This window comes from Solanum stenotomum, chromosome 10 (assembly GCF_019186545.1).
Source record: "Solanum stenotomum isolate F172 chromosome 10, ASM1918654v1, whole genome shotgun sequence".
NCBI lineage: Eukaryota > Viridiplantae > Streptophyta > Magnoliopsida > Solanales > Solanaceae > Solanum > Solanum stenotomum.
The window spans coordinates 43597813-43613873 of record NC_064291.1 but is presented as its reverse complement, the minus strand read 5'-3'; the positions used below and the strand labels follow the sequence as shown (position 1 = coordinate 43613873).

The following is a 16061-nucleotide window of genomic DNA, read 5'->3' as shown; positions in this document are numbered from 1 at the left end:
CGATCTCTTTTGTCTGCTCTGATACCATATTGAAGTGTGTGACCATCTCATCTAAAAGCTTAAGCTGTTAGAGAGAGCACACTTTTATTATATAATTATATTCTCAACACTTTTGAAGGAGGAGAGTTGACAGACTAACAAGTAGCTGACAGAAGGACAAAATAGGAGTGAGACCATTCAACAGAGTGGGAAAGGACTTCCGACTCTAGTAAATTTAAGGACAGAAAGCTCTACTGCTTTCACTGCGATGATGGAATAAGAATTCAATAGAAAATTTTGTGGCATGCAAAGAATTCATGTGGTCACAAAAGGTTCACGCCAGTCATTCTGCATGTATGCCATAATATCCTTTCGTAGAGATGACAATTAAGTTGGAAAAGAGAACAATATTATGAGCAAATAAACAACTAGACTAAAGCACGCCAAGCCGACAAGTCAAAATTCGACCAAGCAAGGAGAAGGATTCTTTAACAGAATCCCCAGACACAAAACCTTGGAACCAAAAGAAAAAAGGGACAGGTGTATAGAAAGATGTACACTTTTTGTAACAATTTCTTATTTGGTTGCATCCTCTTTGAATGGACGCATTCTCTTTTCAACCATGAACTCAGGTATTTAAAAGATCCCATGTATTCTTTAGATGAAAACAACCTTGTCTGCCAATAATATAGGTAGGTAAAACTTTAGACAAGAGCTAAGGCCTAAGTTAGCAAGGAATATTCAAATGTAGTTTCAAATATAAACTTGGGGTATAAATGATAAGGAGAAAACTTGTGGGGCATACCTTAAGACCCTCCGGTGTGATGCTCAATGCTCCAGCCAGCTGAGGTGCCAGCATCAGTTGATTGAGTTTGAGGCCTGAGATTGAAACATCACCAGAAAGAGTATCTGTAGGTTCATTACATTCAACTGGAGCATCTTCTGATGTCTTTTCAGAATCCACAAAATGCTGGTCAGTGATGCCAGAAGCTTTAACAACCTTTCCTTGAAACTTTATCTTTCCAGTAGCTTTCAGGTGCACGGGTCTTGGAGAATCCAAAGCATATGAAGAGACTGAACTGAAAAACTCAAAACTGCGCATTCTCAGATCGAGTTCAACTCCTTCCACAGTAAAGGGTAGGGGAGCGTTCATGTGATAATCTCTCAGGTTTAACAAGTAATCATCACGATAGGAGGTCAGAACTTTTGAATACAAATCAAAAGCAACTGATGAAGAATTAACAGTTATCTGATCATGCGAAATTATGATATCTCCACGAGCATCTGTGAGTGATCCTTCAGCTTTGGGCGCAGTCCATTTGATATCAAACCGTCTGCAAACAGAAAATTGGTCTATCAGCCAATATCATGATAAAATTTTGTCGAACTACTGGGGAATGAAACCTCCTTAAAAAACATAAAAGCATCAGATAGGGGAAAATTACCTACTCTTTCCCAAGAAAAGAAAGTTTATTAACTAGAGAGGTTGTACAGAAAACTAGATATCCTCATCTCTGAAAAAATGTTAACATCAGATAAACAGAGCCGGGATCCTCAGCTTACGTGTGAAGAATGCAGGGGATAAAACATGAAAACGACATTGCATTTTTGGGACACTAAAATCCCACCACAAGGAAGCTATTATCCCGGAAACCAATCTTCGGTAACCATGATGTAGTCTGAGAAACCAATCAAAAATGCTAGCTACCCAACCACATAATAGGCAGTGAAACGCCTTGCTAGACAAACTTTCCCCTCTGCAATAGACCCAATTAACATTTAAAAATTCACAGACTGAATGTTGAAATCACAAAAGATACACCAAACAGCCCAAATCATCTTCCTCACAATTCTTTTGCAAACGAGCAAATGGAGAATAGACATAATTGTTCTTGCACATAATGCACCAAACTTCACTTGTGGTTCTCCAGATTATGCTCAACTGTAAAATGCCATTGGTGCTGATCATTTTCTTTATGGAGCAAAGACTAAGCCTTGGTTCAATGACAGGAAAATAAAAGAAGCCAGAGGAGGACTCCTTGAAGATTGCGGGTGCACGACAGGAGAGTTTTTTTTAATTAACCGTGGTGTCCGGATCAGCTTGTGCGCACCATGAATAATTCCACAAGATACCCGCCACCTCCCACTATCAACAGATATCATGTAACTTTGTCCACCAAGACTAGAATAGAAGGGAAGAAATCACCTAGTGTTTTTACCTGAAACCTCATGATGCTCAACCCACTTCAATGACCACTAGGACACACCCTTGGGTGCGAGAGAGATTTTTATCTGAAGGTCTCAGCAGAATCTAGATACTAGATGTGCTAAGAATACAAACTATTACCATTCAGAAAGTAAACACAGAACTGTCTATCTAAAGACTTAAGACACCACCATTAAGAAAGATGTGTCTAGAAATCCCCTATTTTCAGAAAGGCAACAGTTATTCATCTACATAATTTTCTTTACACCAAAAATGCAAAGACAAAATACAACTCTTGATCCTCTGTATTGAGCTACGTCTATCTTCACATGAAAAGATGTGTCTAGAAATCTTACGGTTTCAATAATGACCCAGAAATCTTCGTATCTCCATTTAAATGACCCAATTTAAGAGGCATCAGCTGAAGCAAACCAGGTAGATAACGATCCATGATCTTATCAAAGCTTAAATTACCAGAGAAGTTCACATCCATTGCGGTGTCATCAGCCTCTCCCTGCAAAATTGAAAATGTCAACACCAAGGCTACGGACATGATAGAATTTGACAAGTTGGACATCCAAGGTAATTTACTGCTCTCTAAGATTTAATATGGTGTACAAAGGCAGTCCAAAGCATGTTTTTGTGTTGTATAATTTGAACGATAAAAAAAGGGCCCTTCTTCATACTTGTCTTCTGTGCATTTGTCAGGAAACTACAAGTTCAGATATTAAATTAGTTGATCTTATATTTTTCAACATTGATCCCAAAAAGCAAAAGCTTTGGTCCGTGTAAACACTAAACATTAAAAAGAATGGAGTGAACAGATAAGAGAACTTTTTGGGGGCAAGCTGATCAGAAAGCAAGTAAAGATACTTCTCAAATACAACCTTGATAATAAATAACACAACATGTAACTAGTTAAATTCAGTTGAGGATATTGAAAAGATTTATCAATAAATATTGACTTGGAAAGAGTAGACAATTTACTGCAATTCTCAATAGCATCCCCTCAACTTAACTATTTATTATTTATCAACATATATCTTCGCAAATTAATCATCATCCAAGAAAGACAGATTCCTACATGCACATATTCACACTCTCGGAAGATAGATAAATGGAGATCGATTCATGTCTTTCACGGATAATCTAGTTATTAAGAGGATATATGATATACCAATTCTCATTTTTACTTTATCTAACTTGTTTGTGTCCCACATCAGTGGGATAATGGGAATTTGGCCTCCTTATATGGTCTTTCCTCCCCTCATGGCTAGGTTTTGGGGTTGAGTTAGGCCGAAGATTCAGTTCTTTATCATGGTATGAGAGCCAGGCCAATCCCAATTCATTGTTCCCGATGTTGAGCCCCCTATTTATATTGTCCACCTCCAGATGTCCAATCATGAGCGTGTAGAGATGTTCGAGTCCCACATCAATGGCATAATGGGACTTAAGTTTCCTTGTGATCTTGGGAAATCCATCCCTAGTGAGCTAGTTTTTGGGGTTGAATTAGGCACAAGGTTCATTTCTTTATCATGGGATGTGAGAAAGCATGGCAAAATATTATTAAGATACATTATTACATTGAGTCCTATTTATAGACACTACATTACAATCCTTTTCCATGTAGAAATACCATGTACAATCCTATTCATGTTCTAACTCTTATTCCTGTTCTACCATAACTAATTCTACCCTTCGATCTGCTTTGAAAACTAGTTTGGTCAGGGATTTGTTGGAACTTCTTCTTGACCTATTCAGAAAGCTCCTATTGTTTTATGCTATTACAAAATCAACAGTCTCCTTCTTAGACCTTTCATAGATTAACTTTTTGATCAATTCGACAGGAGTTCTCGGTTTCACACTTCTATCCTTACTATGAGGAAGCTGCCTTGGTGAGACCTGGTTGTTTCCTGAACATCATTGGAGCGCCCCCTATCAAGTATAGATGACTAACTTATATTTTTATCCAAAATCCTCTATGATTGTAGACATTGTATACAGGGTTGTCCCTTTCTTATGAATGAAACTATTACTTTATCAAGAAGGGCTGTTTTAGGTGGTGTCAGCATGTTAGCAGAAGAAATGGTGGAGAAAAATCTCAGCATTCATCGGATGAACAGTTTGTAAGCCGAAAGGAAAGAAATTCCAGATGTTCCGAGAGTACAGGTAACTCCATACAGAAGATAAAGATGAATTGTATATTGCTTTTTCTTTTTGGTAGAAAGAAAATTCTGTTAGTGGTCATAAAATCCCTGTAAGTTTTTGTCTAGGAGGAACTTATTTTGCTATTCCGAAGGATGTACACTGGTGGCCAGCATAATATCTGTGCTGTTGTTCATACATATATGAAACATGTTACCAATTTCAAAAAGAAAAAGGCTGCCTAAGGGAATCAACCCTAAATTCTCTGATCCAGACATCCTAGCATTTTCCTACTTCTTTCTTCCCACCCAAACTACCTACCGACAGTGTGATTTGCTCACCCATCATTGCAAGTGTGAACCTATCATGAGTATGGTCATAATCTGTCACAAAACTTCTCTCAAGTACTTGTTTTACTCTAAGGGGTCGTTTGGTGTGAGGGATTAAAAATAATAGTGATGATAAAAAAAATTTATCTTGTTTGGTTGTCATGTTTGGGATAACTTATCCCACCATTTCTATCATAGTGATGGGATAAGTTATCCCATATACATGGTGGGATAAGTTATCCCAGGATAGCTAACTCCAGGATAACTTATCCTGGGATAACTTGTTTCCAACCAAACGACCCCTAAAGGTCTTGGCATATACTTCCAACCTAGAATGCTAAGTAACTCTTCCATGTTCTCAAGACGAAAAAGGTAAAGTGATCTGAAAACCACTGATTATCTACTGGGCTGAGACTCTGAGTCTCCGACTATAACATGAGAAAAGGATCTCTTTCTGAAATCCTCTAGGATTGATCATCCCACCTGATACCAAGTATCTTTCACAAAGACAGTTACAGGACCCAAAACAGGATTGCCCAAGACCATATAAAAGAATCATGTAGCACCTCCTTGACAATAAAGTCATCTGACAATTCTATCAACACAACACCTGCATAACTAGGTACCTTATTGGATTAAAAATTGTAGACTTGACTTGAATGCAGACATCCCTTAGAAATTCATCTGCAGCTGGCCAAAGTTACATGTGGCAAGTTCAGGCTAATTTTTTGGTTTAATATTTGCAGCCTAAAAATTGAAATATTCTGGAGACAAGTAATTCTCTCCTTTAGACACTCATTATGGTGTATCTCTTATCTAGTGACTTGACAATTTTTGTGAATATTTGGTCCATTACATAATCATATTTACTTGATCTTCAAGCCAAAGAATAATCTCAGTTATATACACGTACCTCAGGGCAAATCCATGCATTTCCTGCACCACGAATTTCACCGCCATCAATAAGGCTAGCTCTAATGCCGTACAAGTCAGCCACCTGCCGCAGACATGATGAAATTCATAGTACAGAAACATTTCAAAAACCGGAAATATTTATAGCTGATTTTACTTACACAGTTATCCGTGTTGAAAGTAAAGTTGGCTGAAATGTAGGAGAATGGAACACGATCAATTGCTGCCACTGCACCAGCCTCTTTGTTATTAATCACAGCTTCATATGCCGCAGATTTAGGGAACTCATTGGCCAAATTGGCTATCTTCCTTGACACCAATGCACTCCCCACAAATATGGGCATATCCAAGGGACCTTGACAATTGAATACAGCTGTTACCGAGCCAGCCAACTGAAATAAATCATCAGCGGATTTTGAGATCAATAAGGAGAGAGAGGCCAAAGGGTAGCCAGAATCATTGTGCCATCTTAAACGAAACAACAAATCACAGAGAACGATAATAACAACATACCCAGTGTAACTCCATAAGTGGGGTCTGGGGAGGGTAGCATGTATGCAGACCTTACCCCTACCTTTGTGGGGTAGAGAGGTTGTTTCCAGTAGACCCTCGGCTCAAAAGAAGTGTAATCAAAGAAGGATTGAAAGGAAAAAAACAGCAGACAATAGAAAGATTCTCCGAGCAAATGAAGCAACAGGTACAGAGAACAATAACACAGTTCATAATTTGATCACAAATGGTTGACCGCTTCATTACAGTAGGAAAGGACCTGTAAGAATGTTTGTAGTCCTCTTAATAGAGTAATGAAGCACATTATTTGGCAACAGAAAACGTGGACACAGCCACATATTTATCATACTAATGGTGAAAACCCTAACCAATGTCGCAAATAATGAAATCGGCTAGGGGTTTCACCAGACAAATATGAAGCTCTGTATTTAGTTGAGCAGAGCTTCAGTCAAAATAGTGTTTTGATAAATGAGTAATGTGAGAAATATAGGAGAAGAATATTATTGAAATTGTTGTTGTGTCTACATTGTTACATAGAGACCCTTATTTATAGACACTAGAATACAATCCTTAACCAAGTAGGATACTATTTACTATTCATATTCCTCCTATTTGGTAAATGACTGTATTCTAGTGTCTATAAATAAGGGTCTCTATGTAACAATGTAGACACAACAACAATTTCAATAATATTCTTCTCCTATATCTAACAAGTGGTATCAGAGCCATGGTTCAAGGATGGAACCATGTTAGAGATGGGTGTTCATCTTGGCGGGTATAGTTCTAGCTGCAACCTTTTTTACAGTAATTAAGATCTTTGTTGAAGAAATTGTTTCAAAGAGGTTCTCTATGTCGAGACGTAGATTTGATGGAGGAGATTATGGAGAAGAGATGCAAGATCCTAAAGATTGTGTGAAGAAGGTGGACAAATATATTTTGTCAGAAATTCAGACCAAGGGGGAGATTTGTTGGGTTTTATTTGCCCTGATTTATTACCATAAATAGGTTTTCCTTTTAGGAAAAGGTTTTAATATTTTAACTAGTCCTTTTCTTGTAGAAAAGGTTTTAGGACTCTATAAATATAGACTTGTTCCTAGGGTTTTGAGAGTTGCGGTTATGGGGGAGAATTTCGTGTACCTCCTTGTATTCCGCGTGAATTGATTGAGGTTGTTTCTCTCTATAATTTGTACTCTCATATTTATAGTGGATTGTTCATCTCCTTTGTGGACGTAGGTCGATTGACCGAACCACGTTAAATCTTTGTCTCTTTTGGTGTGTTTCTCGTTTGACTTTTTACTCATGGTCTTTCGAGGTTTGTTTTGCTAGCTTCTGCATTACACCTGCTTATTTCGGTCCTAACATGGTATCAGAGCCTCTACGATCTTGGTAGAAAATCAAAGAGCTTCCGCTGCCGGCGGGTGGCACCCATATATGCTGCCCGTCTAGCCAATGATTATGTTAGCAAAAGTTGGGTCACCATGTATCTTTCATGTGACTATTTTCTCATATCTGATTTGCATAGCACCATGCATCTCTCCGGACTACTTTTCATATTAATTTGTGTAGTACCGTGGATTTTTCCGAACTATTTTCTCATATTTGAGTTGCATAGCATCATTTGTCCCAGTGACTCCTCAGATTTGATTTGCATAGTTCCATTCGTCTTTCCGGTGACTCCTCAAATTTGATTTGCGTAGGGTTGTGCCATCATTCCAACCCTACCCATATAATTTCTCTTTTTCAATGGGGTCGTTCCATCAATGCGACCTTTCCTATATAATTTTTCTTTTCCAGTAGGGTCGTGCCATCATTCCGACCCTACCCATATTATTTCTCTTTTTCAATGGGGTCGTTCCATCAATTCGAACTATATAATTTCTATTTTCTAGTTGGGTCGTGACATCATTCCGACCCTACCTATATAATTTTATTTCTTAGATTGTGACCACTTTTAGCCATTAAATCTAATACTCCGGCATATGAGCATGTTCCAGCCAGTTTTTCGGTGACTTGTTTAATATCGACTCATCTATTGATTCCAACATGATCCATATACTTTATACTAGATTTTGAGCACTTTGTTGCTCAGGGGGAGTTTAGTAGCCTTGTATGTCGATTATGTGAGTCACTCTATGGTCTGAAACAGTCTTTGCAAGTTTGGTTTGGGAAGTTCAACACTGTAATTTTATCACTCTGTGTTTTATCGACATTATGCATCAAATTCAGTACACATTGAGATTGACGGTCAATTTTGTGAAGTCGACTGATCAACTTGCAGATATCTCACCAAGCCCCTCATTGGTCCTCGTATTAATTACATATCTAACAAGCTAGGTACATGAATTGTATGCACTAGATTGAGGGGGAGTGTTAGAATATAAATAGGTTTATACAATCCTATAAGAATAGGAATAGGTTTACACAATCTTATTAGAATAGGAATAGGTTTATACAATCCTATTTATATTCTAACAAGTAACATGTCATTAACTAAAACATGATCAAGTGTTGGACCATCTAAAAGAGTGTGCATACTATAAACCCCACCAGTAACTTCAAAGGATTTTCTTTCCCTCAATACAATTTCATACCCTGTTAAAATTCCTTGGATTAGGAGAAACATTCTGATAAACAAAGGTCTATTAATAGCTTCATTCTGTCATGGCACATTAAGCATTAAGTTACTCTCTAGTACATTTCTCAGTTCAGCCTGCAACACTAAAAGCACATCCCAGATAATAGTTGTTTTAGGTTCCAACCCAAATACACCAAGTCTACAAAGACAGAACATCTTTGAAGCACATTGCATTTTACAACGCAAAAGCCCCAGATGAGAGATTATTACTCCTTAATCAAACACTGGAGATACTTATAAAGAAGGGATATTTTTGGGTTTTTTAAGAGAACAAGTTCTATAAATATAGGAATTAGACATGGCTAAAAAGTACAGTTTATGTAAGGTAAAATATATATAACTGTGGAGCTCCATATTGCTCTTTATTTTGCAAAGAATATAATGGCTAGTCAGATCACAGTTCCTTTCATTTTTGGAGTATTCATGACAGTAGAGAAAAGTACTGTGAAATTTAACTTGCGGTGGGCAATGAATGACATTTAATTTATTTGCTGCCTGTTACTAGAGTAGATATTAATTGGATGACGACAAACGAAGATCAATCTCTAGTTCAGACAATGAAGTTTGGAATAGGAAGGGGCTCGTAATTAATACCTAGGCAACCCAATACCAGGGTTACTAGCCTAGAGATATAAAATGTAAATTTATAAGAAGAATTGCGGCCCAAAAAAATTTAGGCTTCAAGGGCTCAATATAGATGCAAATATGCAACCGTGGAAGGTGAATAAAAACAAACCGGAAACAATAAGGGCTTCATCTTGAATGTTTTCATTAAGGCATTCACTTCAACAGATGGAACCTGAAAAAAGTGACAATACAAAATCAGAACTATATGAAAGTTGAAGAAGAGAAGAGAAAGACTACCAGTCAAGCCATTACCCACCTTTCATATTCCCGTCACAACTGTTACAAATACTTATTGGTAACACTTCTAAAGCTAAGACAAACATTTGTGAACACTACATGACTGCTTGGGAAAGAACATCTTACATACAAAGGGAGCAGATCATCACTGCTGTAAGTGTAAAGAGCCCAAAAAATCTATCATGGCATCTATAGGAGAATATTATTTGTATCAATTAGGATAAGTATGGAGATTCCATTCCAGCAACTATACATCCTTTCCTACATGTCTAAAAACTATTTAAACCTTTTTTAAAAAAAATTGAAAAAAAATAAAAAAATAAAGCTGAACATTCCTAAAACTCTTTTCTTTTCTTCTTTTGAAACAACGATTCAGCTAAACCCATTGCTCAACATGGGTCCACCCATACTATTAAGCCCACCTGGAAACAAAAAGACCAAATTTCCTCCCCTGCTAAACAGGATGGATGTCAAAGATTCTCATAGTATCTCATATAAATAGATCTAACATTTAAACTTGGCGACAGAAGATAATTCAAACACCACTTGGATTTATCTACTTAAAAACCTCAATATTGTTCAAAATTAAACTAGACATGGTTCCTAGTAGCTATTTGCAAAAGAAGCCCAGATAGTATACCTGACACATAAGATGGAATTCTCCTTCCTCTGGATTGATGCCAAAATCTCCAGAAGCTTCTAAAGGAACATCACCAAACCAACCACTGGTATTGTGCAAGAATATACGTTGAGCACGAAAACATAAACTGGCAGACATGTCCTACAAAAGAGAAGGAAAGTGATAAAAATGCACAAGGGCATCAACCGTCAGAACTTTAAATGGGTCATCAACAGTTCAACACACCTCACCAAACATATGTGTTTGTCTTAGAGCATGTAGGGCTATGAAAACTCGACACTTCTATAAAGCTACTCAAGAACAAAAAGATCCACACGATTCACAAATTACAAGAAGAAAATACCTAAAATTACTTATGCTACTTGTAAGTGCAGTAGCAGACAACTCAGCACAAATAATAGACGGATAAGAGTATGAACTGTGAGGGAGATCATAAAAATTGCTTGGTTCAATGACTCCAATGCCGAAAGACAGCTTACCCAAAATCCAGAAGGAGCATCATATATTTGAAATGCCAACCCTGTTACATCAAGCTGTCCATGAAGATTTGGAAAACTTTCCCCCTTTTCCATGCACATGTGCACCTTTCAACAAGTGTTTGCAAAGTCAATACTAAGTAGTTGTTCTGACATAAAATTAGTAGAACATATGATCTTCTGCAGAGGATAAATGTCAACCATATCCAATGTTAACATGCAAAAGGAAATATACAGAATTTACAAATAATTGCACATGCAAATATTTGGATCTGATGGAAGAAATCAACAAAAACAACCCCAATATACAGATTCAAAATTTAGCATTATAATAACACGAGGAATATCAGGACAACAGTATGCGTCCAGCTTTAGTATTTTGGGATATGTGAAGTATGTGGCCGGCTTGAGTTTTATGGGATACGTGACATATGCATCCAGTTTTAGTTTAGTGAAGAAAAGTTCCACTCCTATATCAATGGTCAAATGCTTTACAATAGTGTTAATTAATCTTTACGTGACTGGCATGCACTATTGAGAACCTTCATTACTGGATTTTTTTTTATTACATTTTTTGTGAGAAATGAGAGAAGAAATTGAGAGAAGCATCAAAACAAGTGTTTTACATCTACGTTAATTTATAGATACTTCAAATAGTATACACAATTCACTCTTTGAGCGATGCAGTGATGCATACACATGTCGCTAGTGTGGCTAGTTCCAATCTAACCACTAACCTAACATAATCAACTCATCCAACAATTGAGATAACATGAACTGTTAAAGAACTGAAAAGGTTTACAGAACACATGCAGAGTTAGGGCAGCACCTCGCCAGTAGCTCTTCCTTTGGACCATATGATTGGAATTTCCAAAATCCTCTCAAAAAGCTGCATCCAAGAAATAAAGCAATACATGACGCATAAAACAGTAAAAAGTATCAAGCCTTTTTGCAGTCTCGTTGTGGAATAACTCTTTTGGATCTTTCAAATTTCACAAATCAAGTAACATGGCAATGCACCTTACCGGAACAAAGAGGTTCACAATCTTCAGATTCGCATGCCATTTCTGCTCAGTAATATCAACATAAACATCTGTTGATAACCAGCCACCATTGTCAGATCTGATGTCCGATCGCCACATCTTACAATTACCATCTAGCTGTACATGCACGCGTCCATAGTGGTTTTGAAACTTAACATGCCCCGTGACATTTTCCATCTCTCTATAAAGACAGACAAAGATAATACTAAATGCATAGACCAGCATGAAATAAACCTAAGAACGAGGAAAAGATTGGGATTAAGATAACTCCAGTAGCAGAACATGCACAATCAAGAATGTATCTCCCCTCACCACAGCATTTCAACAAGGCCATTTGGCAATTTAAAAAAAGGTAACTAAAAGCTATCTAATATTTCCCATTAACAAAAAAAAAATTCTGTGCAAACAAATCAAGACAGATGAGGATAAACATCCATATCAACCAACTATACTTGGTGGAGAATGAGTAAGAGAGAGAGAGAGAGCGAGAATGAGAAGGAATTATTAAAAGGACGAATTTTAAAATTAAAAGGAATTTTCAAGAAAATTATTTTTTGGACAGGTTCGAAAACTTTTTAGCTGGTTTGAAGTTTACCTTGGCTCTGAATCACCATATGCAAGCAACATCAATGAGCCTCCACTGAAATGTACAGAATCCAGGATTACCGGAACCATCTTTTCAATACTGGAGACATGGTTTCCTTCATCCCCATCAACAAGTTCAGCAACAATATCCTCCACTGTTGGACTCATCTCGAGCTTCAACCTTTTCAGCTTTGCAATTGAATCAGCCCCGAGCTGACCTAGATCCTTCACAAAAGAACATAAAGCTGACTTTGGGCTCCAGGACTGTAGAGTTTTTGATGGATGGTGCAAAGGCAATGGCTCAAGCACTGTAACTCCAGAACCAAAAGAGGTATGGCCTTGTCTAATATCTGAAATCCCCCAATGAGACTGTTGAGCCTGCTGCTCAAATCTATGTGAATCATCTCTGCTATTGGCACCTGTACTCATGACATCAGCTGCAATTTCTTCACTACTTACTCCAGGCCCATCAGTTGTTCTAATCCCCAGGACATTCGTGGAGGATATTTTTTCACTGAGACTTAAAGCTTTACGAAGTCTAACCAAAGTAAACAGAAATGGATCACGTATAACGTTTAAACTTTTGATGCAATCATTATCACATTTATCTACAGGCAATGGATATGTACCCAACATTTTCTTACACATAAGATCAAGCTGGCATCTTTCTACTAGGTCTGAGATTCCTTCAGTAGAAGAACCACAATCGGACACCTTAGATTTTGCATTGCTGGTAAATAAGTTCCCCTCAGAATTATCTACAGAGTTTACAACTTCTTCAGATATTGTTGGTGAAGAAACAGAGGGTAAGGTATCAACCTCGCTTTTGACTGGAAAAACAGCAGGATTTGCAATATCATAAGCCTCAGATGGTGGACGACAGACACTGAGATTTGCAATTTCCTTGAAATACAAACAGGCTGCTGATGCACTACGCTCAAGAATTCTTCTTCTAGATGCAATACCAGCTGCAGATAAATCTCTGTCATTAGCCTTCTTGAATCTCTGTCTTAACGAGCCTGGTATGATTTTAGACCAAAACTTAGTCCCCGAAGAAGAAACTTTGGCACCAAATGTTTTCTCTAAATCTGCATGCTTCAAATCATACTCCCCTCCTAAATCCATGTGATGCTGATCTCTCCAGTGCAGTTTCTCATCCATACAAAAGAAGGACTCTGAAGTGACTATCCTTGCAAGAGAACTTGCAGCATTCTTTGAGAAGTCGTCATCTAACAGAAAAGAATTTCCTTCAGGAAGAACATAACCCCTCTCTGCTGCTTCCCTTGCTGCAACATCTCTCTCCCTGGCCCAGCGAGTAGCTGCTTCCTCTCTGGCAATCCTCCTTATTTTTGTCCGCAAATCAATGCCTTCTTCAGCTGACAAGCGGCTCAGCGGATTGTCTTCAGAAAAGGGAAGCCCAAGCCATGTATAGTTTTGCTTTTGCGCTACCAGAATACTTGGATTTGACAGGACCGCATCAATCACAATCTTTCCCCTACTCAGACTCGAAAAAGGAAGAATTCGCAGCTTAACAGTTGGTAATTCCCCACAGGAGAACTCTTCACTATGAGGACCAATAGAGCATGACTCTAATGTAATACTTAAAGGTGATATTCTTCGAACCCTACCAAAATCAAGTTCGCGTTGAACATAATCACTCAATAATGCACATACGGAAGGCAAAAGCTTTGCTTCAATATAACTCTTTGCTTTCAACTGGCCATACCATAGAAGTAAACACACCCCAGATATTACAGCACAAAAGACTGAACAACGGAAAAAGAATAACCCTTCTTCCCAAACTGGAACTAGTGATTTCACCAAGCCCTTACTTCGAGCTAGTGGCTCTCTCACAGAGCATATTAATGTGCCACTTCTCAATGCAAAACTCTTCCATAACAGCTCCACATTTCTTCCACAAAAATGGGTAAATTTGACCCCTTGAGTTATCCAGTCACCTTTCTTTGAATATTTGCACTTGCAAACATCTCTTCTTAATGATCTTACTCCACTAATATAATTTCCCCTTCTCCTTCTGTTCAGATTGCATTGAAGTGGAAGCCCCAGAAAGGGGCTATAAAGCTTAGCAGGCATTATCTCCATATTATGAGTCTTCACTTGATATTCAACATAATTGCAGGGGACCAAGAGCCTACTCTTAGTCCCCCTAAAAGCTTCAAGTTACAAAGCAGTTCCCAAACATTCAATGCCTGATACGGTTAAGCATTAATGAACCATTAACATTCTTCTCGTCATTAAAATGCAGAAGTATTAATATTTAACATATCACGCGGAGAGTAGGAGACGACCTTCACAAGCTCAAAAAACATGGTAAGGAATTACAACAAGATTTTAAAAGTGCCTAAATTCATCCCCCTCTAATCGACCTGAGTTGATTTCCAAAGATCTTAAGACTAAGATGCTTGCATTGATTTTATCTTTTATTGTTTCTTATATCTGCAGAGCATTGTAGCTATGTATTTTTATTGAACTTGCAATCGAAATTCAAGATGTGAAAAATAGGAAGCTAGTTGATAAGTGGTCATATCAAAATTTAATGGCATAGTTGTAGTATATTTATTTACATTAATTTACAATAGTCTACAATCTTGCAGAAAATAAAATCAAATTAGGTCCATCAAAATGGGAGAGAAAGAGAGATTACAATTTTTATTCACAAAACCTCTTTTTACTGAACCACCCTGTTTTATGAGTTCTCCTTATAGAACAAACAAATATTACCAAAAATTAAGAGCTTCACATTTCAACAACAACAACATACCTAATGTAATCCCACAAGTCGGCTTTGTGGAGGGTAGAGTGTACATAGACCTTACAGTAGTAGAGAGGTTGTTTCCGATAAACCCTGCAGTCAAATAAAGAGAGAGCTTCACATTTCAGAAAAAAAAAAACAAAATGAAATAGGTCATTTAACAACAATTCTAGTGTTCCCATAAGTCAAGCTCTGATATTTACACATAACCAACAAAAACCCAAAAAACCTTAACTAGTTCAGAATTGAAAAAAAAAAGGTTGAGAAGCAGAAAAAGACTATAAACAGAGACACCCAGATGAAGAAAAACAGTTATAAACAAAACTAACATGAATTCAACTAAATGTTCATGAGTCTTACTGTATATAAGCACATAAAATATGTCGTAAAAACTTCACTAAACAGATTCAAGGAGCGCAGAATCAAGAAGAGGAAACTCTTTATTTGCTATAATTCAAATTTTGTTGAATCTTTGAGATTGCGTGTGGCTATCATTTTTCAGTATACTTTTTCGAAGGGATTTTGCTTGAGAGAGTTCGGCAGGACTCAGTTCTAATTTCTGAATGGAATGAAATTGCAAAATTACATGGCAAGTCCTTTGAACTATTTGGAAAGTGCAAAGCTAATCCTATAACTAATCAATTTACTCAACCAGGTTTCATTTTTTGAGAAAATGATCAAAATAATCCTTAATGTATGGGCGTTAATTTCACTTGGTCCTTAATATATGAACTTGATGGAAATAGTCCTTTATGTATCATAAAATGTGATCACTTTGGTCCTAAACCCTAAAATTAACATATTCTTTTTTTTGCCATCAAAATAGACGGAATATCTAAAAGATGCGCTCATTCAAGCCGTGTTTCCTTCCACCTGTTTTCAATGGCATTCAAGTTTTTCTTACTAAAATAATTTATTCACCAAAAAAGAATTAATGGACATACCTCACTTCTTTTTGTTCATT

General features: G+C 37.3%; 1 protein-coding gene across 1 annotated transcript in view; it reads right to left on the bottom strand.

The window, feature by feature from the left end:
• Window positions 1-15622, bottom strand: part of LOC125841559 (protein TIC236, chloroplastic) — a 52323-nt gene extending 36701 nt beyond the window's left edge. Inside the window, exons 1-11 of the mRNA XM_049520708.1 lie at window positions 15458-15622; window positions 12335-14534; window positions 11722-11920; window positions 11526-11585; window positions 10700-10804; window positions 10221-10361; window positions 9453-9515; window positions 5733-5963; window positions 5573-5656; window positions 2542-2699; window positions 785-1313 (exon numbers count right to left, since the gene is read on the bottom strand). Coding sequence (XP_049376665.1) covers window positions 785-1313; window positions 2542-2699; window positions 5573-5656; window positions 5733-5963; window positions 9453-9515; window positions 10221-10361; window positions 10700-10804; window positions 11526-11585; window positions 11722-11920; window positions 12335-14427 — 3663 coding nt within the window. The 5' untranslated portion in view covers window positions 14428-14534; window positions 15458-15622. The remainder of the gene's footprint in view (window positions 1-784; window positions 1314-2541; window positions 2700-5572; window positions 5657-5732; window positions 5964-9452; window positions 9516-10220; window positions 10362-10699; window positions 10805-11525; window positions 11586-11721; window positions 11921-12334; window positions 14535-15457) is intronic.
• Window positions 15623-16061: the final 439 nt, after the last annotated feature.